Source organism: Siniperca chuatsi, linkage group LG12 (genome assembly GCF_020085105.1).
Source record: "Siniperca chuatsi isolate FFG_IHB_CAS linkage group LG12, ASM2008510v1, whole genome shotgun sequence".
NCBI lineage: Eukaryota > Metazoa > Chordata > Actinopteri > Centrarchiformes > Sinipercidae > Siniperca > Siniperca chuatsi.
The window spans coordinates 14,066,542-14,088,510 of NC_058053.1; the positions used below are offsets into that span (position 1 = coordinate 14,066,542).

General features: G+C 38.3%; 1 protein-coding gene across 7 annotated transcripts in view; it reads right to left on the reverse strand.

Moving 5' to 3' along the window:
* Nucleotides 1-531: 531 nt before the first annotated feature.
* grb14 (growth factor receptor-bound protein 14) overlaps nt 532-21,969 on the reverse strand; it is a 28,244-nt gene continuing 6,806 nt past the window's right edge. For 3 of the 7 annotated variants that reach the window (XM_044216148.1, XM_044216143.1, XM_044216144.1), the window contains 12 exons: nt 9,250-9,406; nt 7,622-7,743; nt 7,383-7,457; nt 7,099-7,236; nt 5,699-5,809; nt 5,500-5,595; nt 5,074-5,136; nt 3,224-3,340; nt 2,635-2,704; nt 2,456-2,543; nt 1,995-2,088; nt 532-1,821 (listed from right to left, as the gene is read on the reverse strand). In XM_044216148.1, the coding sequence (XP_044072083.1) occupies nt 1,675-1,821; nt 1,995-2,088; nt 2,456-2,543; nt 2,635-2,704; nt 3,224-3,340; nt 5,074-5,136; nt 5,500-5,595; nt 5,699-5,809; nt 7,099-7,236; nt 7,383-7,457; nt 7,622-7,743; nt 9,250-9,406 (1,278 nt within the window). In that variant the 3' untranslated portion in view covers nt 532-1,674. Of the gene's footprint in view, nt 1,822-1,994; nt 2,089-2,455; nt 2,567-2,634; nt 2,705-3,223; nt 3,341-5,073; nt 5,137-5,499; nt 5,596-5,698; nt 5,810-7,098; nt 7,237-7,382; nt 7,458-7,621; nt 7,800-9,249; nt 9,407-9,717; nt 13,229-15,508; nt 15,778-21,969 lie in introns of those variants that run through there. The other 4 variants (XM_044216146.1, XM_044216145.1, XM_044216149.1 and 1 more) reach the window with 4 other exon arrangements.

Sequence of the window (21,969 nt, forward strand, 5' to 3'; positions counted from 1 at the left end):
ATGTCTCAGGTGGACATTTCATTTTATAGGGAGATTTAGTGTCTGCCATTGCATTTGTATCATAACCCTGTATGTCCTATTTACCATACAAAGACTATAATGTGTACTGCATTATATTTTAAATAAAGGCTGAGTTTAGCTCAGCCTAGTGATCGATTGCTTCACACTGTCCCAGATCTCATCGGGGCTTTTGAGTTAAGAGTTTACTGTGCTGCGTGCTGAACTACAGCCAACATGAATAACACTTTGCTGGCAGGTTTAACATCACTGAAACCTACTGGAATGTAGGTTTAACTAACAAGTGTGTTTACCTTGCAGCTTATTGTTAAATGTGACAATAATGCATACAAAGTCATACATTACAAACAGATATATATATATATATATATATATATATATATATATATATATATATATATATATATATATATATATATATATATATAAAAAAATAAACTATGCAGTCCATGACATTCATTGTTCAATGCACTGTTGTCCAGGTGGGGGGAAAATGAAACCACTAACAGATTATTTCAGTCGAACGAACTATATCTGACACAATATCCACAGCAGTGGCAATAACATCAAAATACAACGAACCCAGGTTTTGCAAACTGTATCCATGAATCTCTGGAAAATATGAAACCTGAATTTCAATATACAATTAATTCAGATATGATAAAAATCAGTCACACAGTATTTCTGATTTACATCTTAATGGCTTATATCTAAAATTGGTGAAACATATTTCACTTGCTCTAGAGCAAGCTCACAACTAATTTCATGTAATACAAAGATTTCATTTAATCACATACATTTAAAATGAATGTACAGTGCAGCCTAGTGAGGTTGTGTGCCATTTCTCTCCACCTGTACATTTACCTCTCCTTTTCTCTCTACAGCAGTCTCAGTCCAGCTTACAGGGCATGCACAGTGACACTTCCTGAGAGGTCATTTTATCTCTAAATAGAAAACAACGATAATTTCTTAAAAAAAAAAAAACCCTGAATACTTAAGAGATACAATGACAATGAAATGTAAGATAGCTTAGTTTTACTCAAAATTAATAGGAGAGAGGTGTTGTGTACTACAATTCCCAGCATGATATAATTTAAAATAAAAGTCGATGCCCTTGTTGGGATTCGACCATCATCAGCTTTGACAGACCATAACTGACAGGTGTATATAATTACTGTACACATACTGCAGTAGACAGTATATTGAAATGTTTTCAGTGGAAACTCAAATTCCAGCTACTGTATGTCACTTACCAAAAAAAAAAACTACTTTCTTTCATTGGTGGCATGATGTTAGAATCACAATCTGTTTGCAGTACACATTCAGCTCTACAAGAGCACAAAAAGTCATGTTTGGACTTTGCACAATGGATTTACCGCCACCTATGGGCACATTACAGAGGCAAAGAGTATGTTTGTTCACCAGACAAAACAAATCATCTTCAGCACATGTAGTCAGTTAGTATACAGTCTACTGTCAAATTCAAAAGGAGGGACCATGTACCAAAGTATGAATGTGGATGATAACAGTGGTTTCAGTTATCAGTTCATCTGTGTATCTTTCTTCTTCAAGGCACAAGAACACTGGGAGTGTTTGTCCAGACAGGCCCCAGAGTTAAGGTGCATGTGGGCCCTCGGGGGTCTCTGGGTCCCTTGTTCACAGGGTGATCCGGGCACAGTGGTGTTTGAGCTTGCAGGGCAACACACCTCGGTTTAGCTGGTAAAACTCCACCAACTGGATTAAGTCAGTGAACCGTGTGTGACCGTCATCCAGACTGTAGAATAACTCCCCTTCATCATCCACCTACAGTGAAGTATTCACACATACACATGCATACATGCGCATCCACACACAAAGGAATCACACACAAGAGATAGGTGACTTACTGAGCACGAGGTTCAAATTTGGAGGTAGTTTTTGGAAGATTAATGAAAAACATTGTGGAACTGTATATCCAAACAGTGGATTGTACTCACAGGTAAGATCTGAAAGTGTTTGATTTTCTGCATGTGGCACAGTGACAGTACGAATGTCTTAGGGTTGCTTTGGCTGTCCCTCAGAAGAAATACTCTGAAAACAAAAAGAAAATTTTAAACTGTTGTTGTTTTAAGTCCTCACTTTGACCCTATTTCTAAATTTTCTAAAATATAGATAATTATTCTAAAACATTTTTGAACTCATAATGCAGCATTTGCCAGCACTTAAAGAATGACATAGGACAAACTGTCTCTTAAAGTCTTGTCTATTATGCACTACTAGAGAATATTGCTTTAGCTCCCCTTGTTTTTGCTTTTTGGAGATCTGCTTCTGTATGTTGACAGATGTAAATATGTAAAGATACATTCAGATGTTGTGATAATGCAATAAATTAATGCAGTTATAATGTTTCTCATGTCTTAATAAACCTAATGTCTTTAATGACAGTCTAACAGCTTACCCATCAATAAGACCCTGTTGAGTGATTAGACGCTGAGCCTCATCCCGAGACAGTTTGCCGTGGAACCAGGACTGAGCCAAGTGGAGGGCTGAAGCACAAAGAGACAATATACTACAAATGATTTATTTTACATGTGTACAGACATCAAATCAAATATACTAAAAATGTGTCCCACAAACCTATGTTTAACACTGAGCCCTGTGATGTGGAGGGGCTCCCGTGGCCGCTCAGACGGTGGCAGCTTTTCCTCTACGGGAGAAATGAGTTGTAGCCACAATATTAGTTGAAGTAATGTTAATACATAGTTAATTTATCCTGTTTCTCTTGCCTTTGTATTCTTAAGGTAATAACGAAGTATAAGGTACTTACAACCGTTCAACTTTTTAGCTTTATTCTGTTGTGCCACTTTGTGTATGAATATACTCTATGTTCAAAAATGGAAATTCTTACTTGTTATACTGGACATTAACAGACATGATGCGGTTATAAATTGTAAGAGCGCATGATTACATCTGAAGAATTTGTTAGATGTTAGATTCATTCTCTCACACCCTTTTTAGCACCATTTATTTTAGAGATTTTCATTAAGTTCACCAAAATGTCAAGAGTACATGTTTTCACTGGGTGAAACAACAGGAATATGGCTGTTGAAAATGAAAGCATTATCTAACCTCCAGTTTACCCTTATTTCTTGTTTACAGTTTTGGGAAATGTCTCTTACTGTTGTTTCTCAGGTAGAGAAGGTTTATGAGCAATACTCTGACTTACCCTCCATGACAGGCCTTCCTCTACAGCCACAGACAGCGCCTCAGACGGATTCTCAATCACCCGGCTCTTTTGGCCAGAAAAGTCCATGGCCACCAGTGAATTCTCTGAGATGCTTCTCTGAAATTGCACACATACATTGAAATGTTATTTTTGTACTGACTGCATGAGTTTATATTTGTTTAAATCCCTCCTCAGTTTTTTGCTTTATTTTCCCAAGACACAAAAACTACTATTGTATTAAAACATGTATCGTACTCTTTTCTTTTTTGCTTTGATTTCCTTTGTATACTGTGAAAGGGACGTAGACTGACTTTTGCTGTCTTGTGGTATTGTATTGCCACCTAGTGTCCGAGTAACATGACTCCATCTTCATAATTTCTAGATGATTCCAGACAGAAAACTCCATTGAAAAGAGATAAGAGTGGCTTTGAAAAGAATAACACATGGGCACATTTCAGTCCTTTAAGCTGCCATATAGTGAGTGGCTCGCTGCACACACACTCAAGAAAATTCTTCTTATCATCAGGATTACCAAGAAGCTTTTAAATTACACACACATTTTCTCTACCAGATACCAAGCTTACAATTTAAACAAGTGGTTAAAATAAAGTGAGCACTGTTTACTTTTTTAGGCTTTTTCCACCAGCATGGAACCATCTCCGTTCTGGTTCACGCACCTCATTTTGAACACAGCGGGAACCAAAAAATAGCAGGTTTTCCTTGAGAACCGAAGTGGGCGTGTCATATTCTACAGATCGTTGTGCATTGTGTAATGCCCTCTGTTGATAGATGCTTGATTACAATGGTTCTGCTCAAAACTGGTGGAAACACGGGCTGGTTCACTAGATAGCACCAAGGTTCCAAGAATCTTGAACAGAACCAGTTCAAGAACCAGAGCTAATTTGGTGGAAAAACACTATTTGAGGGCGGAAGCATTCCTGCCCGTCTTATCCACTCTGCCCCAGTTCCAATGATGCAAAGATACCTATTATTGCTTAATATGTTACTTAATATTGTATTCGAACACAGCATTTATTTACTTTTCAGTGATCCTATGAAGCAGTTTTCTCAAGGTAGCGTGTTGAGCTAAATCTGTCAAGTAAACCACAGAAGATTCAGCAGCCTGACCCTGCGTTTGGCAGAGTTATGTACTCCCTTATCTTTCTAGCTAATCCTCTTGGCGAGGCTGTTGGTCACATATGACCCTCCGACAGCAGAGAAGAGGTGATGAGTTGTTAAATCTGAGAGCAGCTGATCACTGTGTATTTTTAGAAAGCAGAGGGTTCATGAACATGTCCAAAAGCCTTAAATAGATTGTGTTCACTGCTGCAAAAATACTCCCATTAGAGTCCGAGGCTATTCTGGGACACCAAACCTGCATTAACACACTGGTGGTGCCTCATTTGTCCTATGCAAATGTATTACTATACTGCTATGTGTTAGCTCCAACATATTTTTTTAACTGCATTAATTGATTTGCTTTTGGTCACCTGAGGGCAGTGGAACAACATTGACATAATACCACCAACCTTATTAAATTGTGATGGTAAACTTGTTAGCAAACATTTACCCATACATCCAACAGACACGGAGCAACATGAGCATTAACTTGGAGTTGTATTTCTGGCCACGTGATAAATGTAAGTCCAGTATTCACTTTCCTTTTAACTTTGGTCTAGTCTCCACCAACACTGGAGTAAAATATCTAGCTTTTTAGCTAACAAATGCTCTACCACGTTCCCCAGCTAGTTTCTAACACAATCGGTCTGTCGTTGGCAGGTATCATAAAGTGGGTTTATCAGAGCTTTTTGGCTGAAAAACATGACATAAAAATAAGACCTTCAGCTTACCATTGGTGAAGCTTTTTGCTTCTGGTGTGGCTGGATGAAGTTTTGGTACAGCTGCATCCCATACTGAAACACAGAAAAATGTCAGCATTTTAAATTATAATCCAAAATATTTATTACATGTTAACTTTAAACTTCTTTCAGTAGACCTGTAGTGTAGTGATGAAAAGGGGCAGATACAAATCAATCACAGTCTGTTGGTCTACTGTATATTATTTATAGACTAGCAGGAGAGTGACTAATACTCTAAACTGTATCCACAGATGGCAGACAATGAACACATGCTGCTTCTATAAAGAGCATGAGTGCTAATCCAGCATCACTCAATAGTTTCCCTTGACCTCCTCCCAAAGCTAAATCTGATTCTAGCACTGACTCAGCATTCCTCCTCTTAGACATCAACCCGAAGTTAGTGATCAGCAAGCCAACCTTTAGCAACCGCATGGCTGTGATCCAGCAGGTCCTGGTCTGCTCATCATCCGCACAAAGCAGCTTCAAGTCCCGGGCTGAACTACACTTTGTGGACTGGAGAAAGAAGTTACAGGGAGACAAAAGGAGTTCAACATGCTGGGAATCAATACTCCTGCTCCTTCTGTACAGTATTGGCATTTCTAGAAAGTGATGGTACCTTGACACAGAAGCCATAATCTGTAGGTGCTCCATGTAGTTTTTTGGCTGACAACACTGTGTAGACATCACTGTCACTAAAGTCGGCAATGAACTGGAGATGCCTTGGTTCCTGTAAAACAAAGAGAGGTCACAATGAAACAAAAGTACAGTAGATATAAACTTTCAGGCAACATCAAATCAAAGTTTTGGGTCCACAACACGTCTGTAAATCTGTTGTATGTGAGTGATGGAGACACGTGTAAAGTTTGTGTTTGTCAGTATCTTGCCTCTTCAGTTTATTTTATGGTGTTATCACTAATGTGAGGGACACAACCAAAAAATAAATAAATAAAAAAAGAATAGTGCCCAAGAAAGTCATTTCCTTTTAGAAATGAATGAGACATGCTTTTAATAGAAAACCTATGGATAAATACCACCTATACTTGAATCAAGCCATGCTTATAGTCTAATCTTTTGGGCAGAAGGAACATGCAAGTCATTTAGGACAGAGGTGGAGCACACTTTAAATTTAAACAATGCATATTCATCTATAAATAACAGTGTTATCAGTCATTCTGGGTGTGGTTAACCTATAAATGTAATGAAAGAGATAAGGATAAAATAAGACATATTGATAGGGACTGAAATGAAACAGTATCAACAGTCACATTGTGCCAAAGATAAAGTTCCTAGAAAAAAAGCACAAAGACTACCATTGTTCTGCTTTCACGTCACACATCGTTCCCACTTCCTTATTTAAAGTAATGCCACAGCCATTAGTGTCTGTGCTGACTGACTAGCAGTGTGTCTAACCAAGACCACAGATGAATGGTAAACCTGCTAGGGTAAAAGTGGGCGCCATACCAAAGAGCCTTCCTGCACTCAACAACAAAAGGTCTACTGTTGTAGGAAATGAAAGCAGTTGAGAAGTGGTTGTGTTGGCATGGCTTGCGCCTAGGTATAAGCTTCACTTGACAGCAGCATTGGGAGTACTGTTTCTGCCTGGCTGCTATGCCAGCTGACCAAAGGAAAATCAAGCTAAACCTGTTCCACTGCCCTCTCACAACATGAGTGAGATATATACAGAGGATGAACTGGTGACCACATTGTGTACAAACAGAAGACAAGGATGTATCTTCACAGATTAAGTAAGGAATTTTAATTTTCCAATTGGTGCCATGTATTTTTTTTTTCTTGAATGTTTACTGTGTAAACTAAGGACTATATGCATTTAATTCAAGTAAAGGAAAAAAATGACCAATGTAATGCAATTACATATCAAAACTGGATCGCATGCAATAGAATGGTTTTAGCTGTATGCAACAAATAATGCATGTAGCAATCTGCTTTTTGTATTGTTTGAGATTTTCCTCAAAATGCATACAACATTCTGTAGAAGAGTCATTTTGTTTTACTGACCTTGGAAGTTCCCTTATTGGAGAAATAAAGCCCCGACCTCCGCAGGACAAAATAAAACTTTTTCCAAGACTTCCTGCTTTGCTCTTTGGCATGGAGGTGTCCATGTATCTCTGGACAGGTGCTGGAGTTGAGAAAGGTCTGTGGTGGTAGAGAAATATTTGTCCATAGATGGGTGTGTGCAGTAGATTCTTAAGGTAACACAACACATTTAGACAGAGGTTCAGAGCTCACAGTTGGCACTCAAGGGCAAAGAGAGTACACTGTAAACAGAGAGCACTTGATACCTGTATAAGCTGAGAGTGATCCACCATCCCATTGGTTTCACTGGATATAGAGACCATGTCATCCGGGAAAAAGTCCTACCAATATAAAATCAATATCAGTTATTACACTCCTTAAACTCCTCAATCCACACAGTGGTGGGAATACAGGTAGGTAGGTTCACAGAGAGGATATACCAAATGCAAAATGATGTGTGTGAACCCATAATCATATATAGAGTATAATTTCATTACAAACTTACCAGAGGTTTTCTGAAGAATTCATATTTAGCATAATTCTTCCTAAAATACAGCCGGCTGTCTGTGTCCATTCCCCAGCCTGATAGCACCTCCATAACAGATTCATGGTCTTCAATGGTTCTCTCTAGTGAGACCACGAGGGACAAAAATGAATGACAGGTTAACCTGTTTTTCACTTCTCTATGGAGAAAAGATGGAGACCAAATAGAATCAGCTGTAATGCCACCCAAGGTTAAAGACATAAGTTTAAATCTTCTCAAAATCACAATGCAATGATGTCTGCAAAAGATTTGCTGATAAGAGTTATATTTGCTTCACTCTGAGGCGCGGAGTTTGATTATTAACCTTATATCAATGTGTAACCCCTGGATGAGAGCATGGCTCTCAAGTAAAGCAGTATGACACAAACATTAATTATTTCCTAACTTAAAATGATGGTTGAATTAATGGCAAACTTTTTTTTGTTCAGACGTTCATGTGAAGCTGTTGAACAATGAACTATGAACAACATCAGGGCCAAGAAATCAACAAACAACAAGTAACTAGCTGTGATTTACATGGCTGATAAGATCATTCTGAAAAATGGCATACCCTGCTTTATAAATTATTTAATTGAATAAGAGTTTATATAAGAATGTTCCCTTTGCATATGAACTGAGCGTTGTGTAAAAAAGCTTGCATTCCACAACAAAAGCCGTACAGAAAATACTAGTACGGTTGAAAATAATACAAGTGAGAGAAAATCTATATATCCTAATGTAGACAGTGATGTCTTCACACATGCACTGCTCTACTTTTCTACTAATGCAATGCCAATAGAGGATGAGAAATAATATTCTATGCAAGGGAGATCTATAATTGATGCCTCACAGTGATTAAGACACAATCAGCTCCCCTCATATTTTACACAATGTGACTGGGTAATGAATTGGTTTAGGATTGAGGACAGTGCCCTGTTTCAATCACACATATCTACACATTTCACCACCTACCGCTACTCCTCCCACCAAACCAAGCAAACCTCGCCCATAGAACTAACAACATTACCATCACATGATTAATACATATTATAAATATGTCAAAATCAACTTTGCTTCAAGCATATTTTGACCAACAGGACTTAACCTGAACTCTGCACATTATCTTAGACTTTCACAAATGCCACAAGAAATTTTCTCTTGGAACCAGAAAGCCATTCAGTTTTCATGTCATCATTTCATTCAACATTTCATTCATCATTAATGAAATGTGTACAATTATTCAGAGGTGCAGAACCAGGCTAGAAAGCCATACATTTTAACATTGCAATTTGATTTATAGATTGAAATGACACCTTTGAAGAAACTTTATTTTGCTAAAGGTTCATTGCAAAAATTATGGCTAACACTGGCTGAGACAACAAAATAACAATGATATCAATTATTATTAAGTATTGTTTTGGCTACAATGTACAGTACAGGGAACCGTGTGGCTCTGAGCCTCTGATACACTGGGTTGCAGTGAGACGTTTTGATTAAATACAACTTCAGTGTTTTGAGATTTGATCAGGATATTGACCATGCTGTTATTGAGAATTTTACATTCTCACAAAAAATTGCCAATGCCAATTTTGCAGAAAACAAAATCTTACCTATTCCCAGATGAGAGAGGTGTTCAAAAAGAGTCCAGCTGTGGTCATCAATGCAGTGGTTCTTCAAGACAAACAGCTGGCATATGTCCCGGGCAGTGATGTCACTGGGAACCTCTACAGCTCTGCTGGTGTTATCTTCATTATAAACTTTGATTACCTGCAACAGAAGCATTGAATTACCAACCATTTCAACCTTTCAGCAGGAGGGGGGTACTTTTTACCTACAAGGAGTGTTTTTTTGGCTTGAAGTAATGCAGTATCAGACAAATTAATCAGTTTGACTCACATACACCAGTTAGGGTAATCAAAATTAGAGTTGATGAATGCCCTACAAAAGTAGAGAACAATGCAAAGCAGGTTCCATGATGTAAATATATGAGCTTGATAAGAAACTGTGTAGTAATCTTGTAATACCACATTGAGACATCAAACACTTAACAAATTGATCCATCTGAAAGTACAACTTACCCCCCTGTTTGGAGCCAAGCAGAGTTCTGAGTTTGGGCAAGCTCTGTAGCCTATGCATGGCTGAGTACACAGCATTGCAAAAGAGAGCTTTTGTAAGAAACATAAAAACATGCATCAGACAGCACAGCGAGTGTGAGCTGGGAAACAATGAGTCTCTCGCTCTCTCTCTCTTGCTCGGTGCTGCAGTGGAGTGAAAGGAGGCAATTAGACAAAACTGCCTCTTAGCACAGGGCTGTACTGACTCCACATATCTGTATCGCTGGGGCTTGATACCAAATCACTTGCTACCTTTCTCCACCAAAAAGCATTAAGAAGCCAGAGATCAATCTGCTCATTCACTCGAGCCCCTTTCAGTCATGCACGCTTTTACGTTAATCTGACGGTATGATCTGATCACCTATGTCTGAATGACAAAATGCCATCATTTTAACAGATAGATGAAACCAGCAATGTTACGTATTCCATGTCTGAAAAGGGATTAGGGGGTGGAGAGAGAGTCACAAGGCTCCAACCCCCTCTCTATTCACATTCACACGCCCATGGCAAGCAGAGCTCCCTGTATAATGCCCTGCAAGAGCCCACAGAGCAATTTACAAAGGTGCTGGTTAAATGTAATGCTAGTTGAGACAACTCAGTCTAAAGTTGACAGAAGCGGGTGCGGAGAGGCCGGGGCCATCTCTTTTCTCTCAATGAGTTCTATTGGTAGTTTAAAGCTGGGCAGGATGAGCCTGATTCCTTTTGTGGAGAGAAAGGAGGTCAGAGCTCAAACAGGGCTGAGGTTTGCTGATGACTCCTCAAGGAGTCATCAGCAAATGGAAGCCTCCAGCGATGACATCACTTCTCAGTATAAATCACTTAGTGGTTAATCAGCCCGCTTGGAGCCTTACAAGACAAATATCTTTGTTTGTGGATGTCTAACAAAGACGAGGCCTGCATTAAACAGATTACTCCAGCAGCCGGTGTTTTAATGTAGTTAACACTGCAGGTTAATTATCTAAAATCTTTGTCTCAGATTTGGTTAAAAAAAAAAGACAACAGCAGCTAAGAACTTGAAACAACAGTGCAAAACCATATTCATTTAAAATAAACAAACCCTAGATCAAAAAAAGTTATGTATTTGCTGCACTGCTGTTGATAACTACATCTACCTTGGTTGTGGCTGTGAGGAAGTGGCTTCCTGAGAGTTGGCCAAATCAAATCATTGAGGCATCACATTTCACCAGGAACAGGGTAGGGTTTGTCAGAGAGTGAGGAAACCTTCTTGGTGCATTAGCACAGACCAACTGAAAATATTAAGGGTTTGGGCAAATTTTAGTTTGGATGTGTAGAGTACACACACTTTGACAATGACTGCCCTTTGAAAATAATTTTTTTCTGAACCATGAAATGAATCCATTCCAATCCAGCCATCACTCAGACCATAGTCTGTGAACTCTACTGTACACAACAACCTCTTATATGGGTATTTTACAAGAGGAAGAGACAGGGAGACTACAACGTGTTACGCAGCAGGATTTGTGTTAGTACATATTTATGTAAAGACCTATGGAAACTCTGAGGGAACTACTGTGTTCCACAGTTGAGATGAAGTCACTGTGCATACAAACTGTTGCCCAGGTGCTTCACCAGTCACCAGCGTCATGCTGTGGGGTTGTTACTCTATAGTAGACCTTGGAGGAATTGTAGAGGGTATCATGAATGCAGCAAAAAAACTTTGAAATTCCCTCTAAAATCCTCTCTATGAAACAAACTTCTTAAGATTTATTTGGGAAGTGCTTTATCATCATGTTACTGCTGCTGGTGAAGGTTGACATCAGAGCCACACAAGTATTTGCATAATTATCACAAATTATTTGATGTCAAATTGTGGGTGTTTAGCCTAAGGCACCAAAATGGTGTTCACATGGTTTACTATACAAAGCTATTTAAAAGCGAGGCACCACACCAAGGAGAAATGAATACTGCTCTGCAGCTTGTTTTAGATTCACTAATTAACTTAGCTGATGCCTGAGTCATGCAGAAATGTACCAGATGCTGTTTCCAAACATAAAATATTCCATGCTGAATCACAAAGAAAGTGTGTATAAAATTTTATATAAAAACATTACAGGATTTCCCATCCCTAAATATATGGTAAGTATGATATTGTAAAACCTTGTGGAATTTCAGCATCTTGCTGACCTTCATCATTCAGCGATGTGAATCACAGCAACAAATCAAACTGGACACTGGTAATATTTAGTCTTCTACTCATGTTTCATGAGCAGATGGCAGGCATACTACACAGATACTTTAAAAGCAGCAAATGACAACTTTCACTAATCAATTGAGAAATACACATACTTAAATAATATACTGTACATACAGTTTATACTATCAACAGATAGTAGTTGAATAATTGTAATTGCATAACTCAGAATGTAACTTGACTTCTACAAATGAATTATTGCATCATTATGTGTCATTTTTCACTCCAGGTAATTGAAAACATTGAGTGGAAGATACGGTTAATCATTGGTTAAGAGTTTCTAATAAATGGCCAGGAAAGGTAGCAATGCTGTGTAAATGGCTGATGTCTATATCAGTGAAAACAGAGCTGCATTCATCAGCAAGTAATCCTGATCCAAATGTACACATGCTTTCACCTGAAAAGCATTCATGTCCACCTAAGTCATATCAATTAAGTACACCTTTTATGTTGCAACATGCAAAAATAAAGAATGTTACCTGTACAGTTAGTTTACTGTTCCTTACTTTAAAAAAGGGCAAGAGAGTAAATTGGCTTCAGTTGTTCAACAGTTGCTTTGGTAATGCCTTGTATGTGCAATCATGCCAAAATGAGACAACTTTTGAAATATGTGACCACTCATTAACTAACTAACAAAGTGATGATACAAAAGTCAACCTCACTGGGGGAGATATTGGACAACAATTTTCTCAAAAGTGCATCTAGAATGTGTGGATAGTTTTATTTTGATCTGATTTGTACTAGACTAAACAAATCTGCAAATCTAATAGTATTCTTAGTATTAGTAGTAGTAGTTGCTGTTGTAATAGTGTCACTAAATTATTTATACATGTAAGATAACAGTTAGGGAGCACCCTGTTTGCTTAGTTTTGTACTAGCTAGGCTGGTTGTGCTCGATATTGGTCTTTAACTTTATTTTAAAGGTAGATTAAAACTCACCACCCAGATAAAATCTGATTAATCTGAATTTATTATAATCTAGGCAACTTTCAGCAGTGGTGACACTGTCGACATTAATTTATTTTCACACCTCCCACACACACAAAATACAGTAGCGTTAGCTTAGTAAAAATGGCAGAGCAAACAGAAAAAAACTTCAGCCTCCTCCAACTTGAAGACAGTTAAATCTGCTGAAACTAGTTGGCACAACAAAGTCTCCTGCTGCGGCCAGAAACTGTTTAAAAGCAGTTGTTCAAGACAGGACCCAGTACTGGCAGAATTTCTTCTAGGCCAATGATATCAATATTCAAGAGTTTATTTAAAAAAAACATTTTTTTAACATGAAGAAGACCATAAGAATACTTTAACTTGATGTATTACAGAATCATGACCAAGATATATAACAAGTGAGATATTTTAGAGTTGGAAAAATACATTTGTCATTGCCCTCTAGCGGACAAACTACAAAATGTTTCTAAATTAACGCAATCTTATCTTTCGCATTTCGCATACTTATCAGCCGACATATAAAACTTACATATACTGATATATATGTGATAAGCTGATTTGGTGAAATCATATCAGCCCACCAACTTATGGGCCAGGCTCTATTGCTACAGTATGCAAACGCAAGTCACATTCAACATACATTAATGCCAGCTAGACTGTTGATTTGTAGAGCTGCATCTCAGAGGTGAGGGACAAAGCGGAGGGCAGAGCAACAGAACATGATGTGCACAAAAGGCCTTTCAATGAAAAGCAAAAAACAACTGAGCAAAGCAGTGTAAATCCAGACATTGAGTATGCTGCAATACATAAGGTCCTGTTGAACATATTAGACCTTCTAATCTCAAGGACAGGACGATGTGAACCATTTTGCCAATTAGACTGTTCTGGTTTAACCTTGAACTGCACTCCCACAGCTGCAGCTCTATCACTGAGTGGTGGTGAGGGGGATGGCCTCCAGCCTAGTCTATCTCAGAAACCATTGAGAAATGTCCTCCCAGCTCCTCACTGTAACAACAAGACAGTCTCAACCTCACATAGGACTCTCTAATGGCCAAACCAGGTGCTATTTACACCTTAACAGTTGCACTGCCTACTGCATTTATTAGTGAGTTACAGTTAATTGCTCGCAAACATTAACTAAGCTACCGGTGCTCTCAGTGCTGAAACAGAACTGGTCCACTTGGAAATACAAAATACTAATGTCCAGAAGACCATTTGCTTTACAGAACATTCAGCATGCACCCATGAGGAGATGAATTACAACAGCAGACAAATGCTATCAAGCTACACAGATAAGCATGCTAGAAAGCTAGTTGCTACTTTACACAATAAAAATGACGGCAGAGATAAGATACAAACGATACTTGAGGTGGCTTTATGAATATCAATTCAATTTTATTTATATAGCGCCAATTCATAACAGAAGTTATCTCATTGCACTTTTCCTATAGTGCAGGTCTAGACCGTACTCTTTATAATATTATTTACCCAACAAATCCCACCATGAGCAAGCATTTGGCGACAGTGGCAAGAAAAACTTCCTTTAAGAGGCAGAAACCTTGGACAGAACCAGACTCAATGGTGGGAGGCCATCCGCCGCTGCCGTGTTAGGTGAAAAATATGAAAAATGAAAAACACTTCTGTGTCCCTTTATAACATCACATTCATCTCATTCTACCTATACATGGTTCACAAGAAGGTGCCATATTTGTCACACAGGTCCACACTTCACTGTACATTTCAACTTTACATTCCAGGTTGCCCCTGTCTGTAACAAGTGATTTCACTGTTAGTATGATATACAGGTTAACATGCCCATGTCAAAGTAAACTGTAAGAGCAAGCCATCATAAGATGGAAGGCAAGAATCTATAAATCCATAGGAAATAATGGAGCATTTTTAAAAGGGGAAACAGGCCAGAATTTAAGAATTTACATTATATTGTTGTTGGACAGATCAACCGATGTTTGTGAACATGAACAACTCTTAGAAATCACAGAACCAACACTCCAATCAGGTATGTCATGTCATGCGAAGTGCTGCTCCACAGACAATACATGAAAACAAAAACAAAAACAAAAAAAAAAAAAAAAAAAAAAAAAAAAAAAAAAAAAAACACACTGTATTGATAGTCTCACTTAACATTTGGGATTTCTTTGTTCAGCATTCATGTTCTTTATTAAAGTGAACTGCACATTTTGCATTTCAGTATATTTCTAGAGTCCATTGAGCGCTGGCTACTTTCTGAGTTTAATACACCATCTTTGAGCATCAAATGACATGTTGCATCTGTGTCACACGCACGTAAGCTAACATTTTAGCTAACAACAAGAACCCAGTAGAAATCCCAGGGGAAACTTCAAACAAGTAATAATAGCACAGGCAAATTATTGTGAACAGAATATGAACATATTTATGAAGACAAAAAACGTTGCAAAGTTTTACACAGTGAGCCCTTACATAGTGCATACATCTATAAAAACAGCTTCAATTTAAAACGATCAGCGAACATGAACAGAAGGCAGCGCTTCACAATTACAGAGAAAAAATATTAAGATGTCAACAGATAGTACAGAGGAGATGTAAGATTCCTACCCGCTTCTGCAGACAAAGTGGTGTGATGGCAGGCAAGGTGACTCTTCTTGCATGGAAATTCATGCTTCTGCCTTAGGTGCACAATTAACTACGTGAAAAAGATCCATACATAGTAACTGGGAAATAAGGACCATTTACAAATTAGTTCTATTGATAATTAATAATATAGTATTTAATACGGAAGAGTTTGTTTCTATATAGTAACCCTTTTGGAAGCAGTTATAGTGACATCCTTCACAATGAAAGTGTGAGAAACTAAGTCATGTTGCCTCCCCACAACACAAACTCCTCCTTTGTCCTTGGGAATGTAAAAGCTTTTTCCTTTCTCTCCTTTTAGAAAGACAGTTCCAAGAAACAAAACTGAAAAAAAAAAAAAAAGATTTTCTCATGGTGGAAAGAGTTTGAATATACAAGGCCTGAAAAAGCTAGTACTTGGAATCAAAGTAATACATTCATTCACAGTGATAATGTAAAAAACACAGCAAAGGAGCTGAAGATTTCCCGGAAAGTCCATGTATCAGATTGTTTTTGCTTACTTTTTAGCTAGACACTACACAGCTATTTAGTCTCTCTCTCACTCACACACACACACACACACGCCTGATTCATAAGCATATTCATGAAATTTTCACATTAATGTTGTAGACTTTGTGTGTACTGATATTAAAAAGATAGTGGAAAAATTATCACTAAACAGTCCACAGTTTAATAACTGTTAGATTACTAGATAACAAAACAGCAGTTTGCCTCTGCTTGGAACCACATTAAGACTGAACTGAGATTATTTATTTATTCTCTTATTTCTCATTACTTTTCAAAATTGCATTTATTTATTCAATTATTATCATCATCATCATCATCAGTAGTATTAGTAGTAGTACTAGTATTGTGTTTCTTTTCCTTCTATTGCAATTTTTAGCTAGTGTTTTGTTTTAAGTTCACATGACTGTTGCAGTTACAAATAAACAGCACTATACTCACTTTGTTTTCTATTGTCACTTTTAGTGGGAACAGTCTAAACTTTTGTTCAGTAAGATAAAAAAATTAAATTTTTCTTTTTACAAATAAGACTTCGCTGGCAATTCATATACGAAACATGTAAGTTAGACAGTTACTTGGAAAAAGCCTGGGGGATGACAAAAAAAGCCCATTATCAAGATAAACTTTAGGCTTGTACTGTAGCCTCTCTTTTCTTTCTTCTGCTATTCAGTGTATCATTCATTTGAAATTTTGCTTATAAGTATGTGCTATCTGAAAGTATATAGGCTAAAAATACATATGTTATAATTAATATTTTTCTTTTGGGTTTGTATACTGTATATGTTAACAGAAGATTTTTGTTTGGTATACAGCAGTTTGTTGTAATCCCATGTAGGATGGGCCAAATGATTGGCTAGACACGGAAATAAAAAACTAAAAACTGGTGTGAATATACTGTACGTTTGTGTCAATATTCATGTTTTGGCCCTATTGAACCTTAATATGGTCATGCCATTTCAGCCCTTTCAGAGAGAGAGAAAGTGTGAGTGAGAGAATTAGAGGTCCAAAATAGCTCTTACTCCCATAGCCACAATTCACAACCCACATCTGTTTTACTGTAAGACTAGACAAAGAGGCCTTGTGAATACAAGTGTGCCATCTTTACAAGACACACCCATTTCCAAGCCTTTACCATTCCATTCCATCTTTACCATTAGAGTATTAAAAATTAGAGATTAATGTCAAATAAAACAAGAGTTTTAAAAAGTTGACGGATATATTTTATACTTTTAAAATGTTTGCCTGTAGTTTAACATATTACAATGCATCTAAATTTCCACGGGGACTACATGGAACTATACTAGAACTATACTTCAGTCATTGTAGAAATTACAGTAAGTATAAGTATGAACAAGTGCTTGCGCGAAAGATACCAGATGCTGTGGAGGTCAAACGTCATAAGCTACTAATGCATTTATAAGGAAGAAACAGTCATAGACCACAAGGAGCCTGAAATTCATTGTCTGATGAAGACCACACACATACACAAACTCATTTAACCCTGCTATGGTGATACTGTACTGTCCATCTGGTTAATTTTAAGACCATGTGTAGTTTGCCTTTTTAGTATAGTTTATTTATTAGTCGTGGTGTGAAAGCTGTATGAATGTTTGGCTCACTCAGTGCGTCCCAGAGAGATAAAGTAGCTGTTGCAAATCTTCTCTGTCACTGAAACAGTGCAAAGCCTGTACACTGAATTTCAAAACATGATATTCCTTTTCTCTTCTCTTTATACACATATACAGTATATGTCATTATATTAACTTTACAGCACTGAATGTGGAAGTTTGGCACCAATCATTGTCCTCTCTTTCAACTCATGAGAACAGACAGGAAAAGAAGAACCTCCCACAACAGGCTTCATGTTTATCTGGAAACACAGCACACTGACTTGTGAGAGCACAGACAAGCAGACGCTGCTAGTTATCACACAGCTAAAAATGAATTGGAATTAATGGAGCCAGAATGATAACAGAGTCTCCACAACTCCCATAACAAAGCCAGCTCCAGACACATCGTCCTTGTCCAGGGTTGATTTAATCAAGACCCCTTGCAGGCTCTGTCAAAGTAACAAGACAGCAACCAGAGGTGCAGGTATGTAGTGTATACCCACCTCTGGGCAGGGGGATTCACAGTATACCCATCTAACAGCCAGAGATATATATCAGTATCCATCTTGGAGAGCAAGGATGCAGCCAGTCATGTTACAATCTTATCTACTGAATTTAGTCTTCATGGCAGTGCCTCCTCCCAGGCTAGAGGTAAACCCTAAAACAGCACAAAGCCAAGGAAGAGGCGAAGTCTTTAGGATATACTGGGGGAACAGAAGTAAAACAATAGTAACCATCGTCCACACTCATCAACAGGAAGCGAACACACCGAAGCATGTAATAAAACTTCAAAAAGGAAAAATGAAACTGACAACAACCACAAGCTAAGTTACTATAGAGGGAGACTCATCTGAAAAAAAGAGATGATGAAATAGACATAAGTTGACGGCATTACAATGGCAGCCACAGCCCTGCAAGGATTCACAAGTGGTGTTGATCATGTGCCATCCACTCAACCACTGTTACCTCAAAAGGTACTGAGATTCAGACTTGAAATCCTGAAAATGTAGCATGACATGGAAATACTCCAAATTGTACTTAAGTACAGTATTTAAGTACTCTCTGCTACTAACTGTGCTCAAGAGGTGTGCTGTGACATACAGTTTACTAGGCCAACTCTGGCATGAGTTGGCATTTAAACACACAAACTCTCTCTTCAGCACAAGGAATGAAAGCTATGTGCAGAGATTACAGAGCTTGACTCCTGATTCTAACTCCTCCGATTCTCACAAACTGTTGCATTATAATTCATAATCGCAATAATTAACCACTTAAATCAGTGTGTTCAGTGTGTTGTGAAAAAATCTGAGAAAACTAAATGAAATTGTTTCAAAAAGGTTCAAATAAAAAAAAAGACTTCTTGACATTGTTCAATGATACACCTAATGTTGATACAAGTTTGTAAAAATGATACATAAGGTATGGCATCAGCATAGCTCTGTATGGTCAGTAAGCATCTGTTAAGTGTGACCCTGATGGCCCTATTACATCTGCTGTAGAGGAGGCTGAAACTCAGAGCGAAGAACACAGAAATGGTGCAATGTAGCATCTGAAATAACATATCTAAAAAGGGGCAGGCATTTCCTCTGAGTCATATAGCTGAACTGAACACTCAACACCGTCTGGACGCAGACTGTCTGTGTGCTTCTGGTTTTTGGTAAGAGTCCATGCAAGACTTCCACATATATTCCTGGAGAGTGGAGGCTGTGCCAGCTGCTTGGACTTCCTAAAAAAAACCCCAAATAAAACTGTTTATTTTGCCATTTTATCATGAAGATATGCCAGTTCATCCGTGATGTTATGCTCTAAGCCAGCTTACACTGCCCTTATCAACAGTATCAACACAGAATTGTCTTCACAATGACCGACTTTTACTCCTTTCACTGAATGGTTTGGTGAGGTTGAAAATCACGTGAATAAAATGCTACGGACTTTACAGTCACCAGATCTCAACCCATTCGAACACCTATGGAAGATTTTGGATCAAAGTCTAAGACAATGATCTCCACCACCATCTCCATCACACCAAATGATATAATATAAACTTTCATCTTCAAATCTATTTAGTGATGTCTGTGGCTGTCTCTGATGCTATATGTCCTTTTGTTATGTCTGGCCATGTTTGTTTTTCTTTCTATCTGCTGTACTCAGGTCTCTCTTGCAAAGGAGATCTTGATCTCAGTGAGATGACCTGATTAAATAAAGGTTGTATATATAAATGAAGGAATATCTTGTGGAGGAATGGTGTTCATCCCTCCAGTAGAGTTCTACAGACTTGGCAAGGAGCACTGAAGCTGTTCTGGAGGCTCGTGGTGGCCTGACTCCATACTAAGACACTTCATATTGGTTTTTCCTTTAATTTGTCACCCATCTGTATATTTACAGTATCATCATGACATGCATTTTGTGTATTGCCAGCAGGCACTTTTTCTGAGGTCAAACTCAAAAGTGCAGGAGGATTTTATTTCACAAAGTAATCTCTAATGTCATGATTGTATGTCTGAACCAGCTGAGGTAGTATAGGACATTTTATTCACTCTGCAAACCGATCAGTCCTTACAATCACAGTAGATGGTAATCAGTTAAATGTAACTGACCACACACTGACTTTATATCTATTTAGAAATGTGTTTTTATGGAGGTTGTGCTGCCAGCAAATCCCAGCCCCTGGGTAGTAACAGAGCCGAATCGATGTCAGTGTAAAATGGGTGAGGCTGGATGGGACAGGAGTGTGACGTTTTGATGACGTGTTATGTGTGCGACCCTCCACTGGTGGATTTAAAAAGCAGCTAGCAGCAGTTAGCAACAAATCAATCGCACAAACACGTTGCTCGCACAAATCTGCCATTGTTCACATCATGTTGTATATGATGCACAGCAACTTTGTTTGCGTTTGCAGAGTGGCATAAATGTGCACAGCTAGCAAAAGCACCTCAACACTCAGTTCACCCGCCATTATAATTGTTTAGAAAGCAATGTTGCTGCCCAACGTATATGTTATACGTCACACTAGACGCTGAGGCTGTTGTGTTACTTGTCACACCTCTTTTGCTTCCGGAACGGCGGCATGCTATGTAAAAATCACACACTGGGGCGTTGTTTGGTTCAGTGTAAAAAAGCAAAGCTGGCATAATGACAGGTCTTCTTTACGGCAGTATTGCAGGCTCTCCGTTTGAAAAGGGCTAGGTTTCTCATTGACATAATGTGGCAGTCGCGACTTGGTGGTTTTGTTATGGAAATGTACCATGACACTGTAAACACAGGGCTAACAGTGGGCTCAGATAAACCAGTTTCTCACAAGTGAAATAGCTTTAAAGCCTGTGTAAAACAAAGCAATGTCAAGCAAATGCCACAATTCAGCAAAGCCATTCAAATCAACTGCAATAAAACGAAGACGTGGTCAGCTAGACACTGAGTTGTTTGAGATGCCACAACGACAGACGCCATTGCCATTTTCCTAGCCTGCTCATTTTATAATCGAAGCCTGTCCTTAGTAGAAGATTATCATTTTCAGATAATTGTAACTGATGGGAAAATTACTACCCAAAAAGAAACACTGGGAAGCTCAATGTGCAATTTTCCTTTATAGAAAAGTTAGAAGGGTGGCTGAGGGGATGAATGCTGCACAGTTGGAACAATGATGTCATTGGTTTCTTAAGTGCTACTGAAAGAAGGTCATAACCCTGTGACATGAGGATTGTGACACAAAAACAGCTGGTCAGTATGACATACTGCCTTTGTCTTCCCAATACCGCTGCTGAAAAGACTAAGTGAGAGGCTGTCAGGCCCATGAGGCGCAGGCCTCATCACCAAGATAGATAAGGATCACTTTAAGATTTGCAAACAAGGAAGCCGCATTGTTGTAGAGTGAGGTCAACTGGGTGTCATTTTGCTACTTCACTGAGAAACTTGAGGATTATTCTTGCACTTATCTAAGAAAATGCCAAATCCGTGCAAATCCCTGACCTGTCTTCACAATAGGCTGGTGAGAGCACAGGAGAACTGGCAATCACTCTGTAATTTTCTGATGTGAAACCTTGGATTGAGTCAGGATGGAATAGAGTGGAAGGGCTAGAAAGACTTTGTATATCAAGTGGAGACACTCCAGTGTTAGATAATCAAGCAATCTTACCACAATGTGTGCAGAGGAACAAATACCAATTTGATTACACTCTTGTGCCAATCACACATATACTACAGAGTACAAGCTTCAGAAAAAAAAAGAAAACACAACTTTCTGTATGTATTTTTCATTCCCTGCTTGAAATCAACATGTGAGCACAGAGAGGTAAAATACTGCTGATAGTCCTT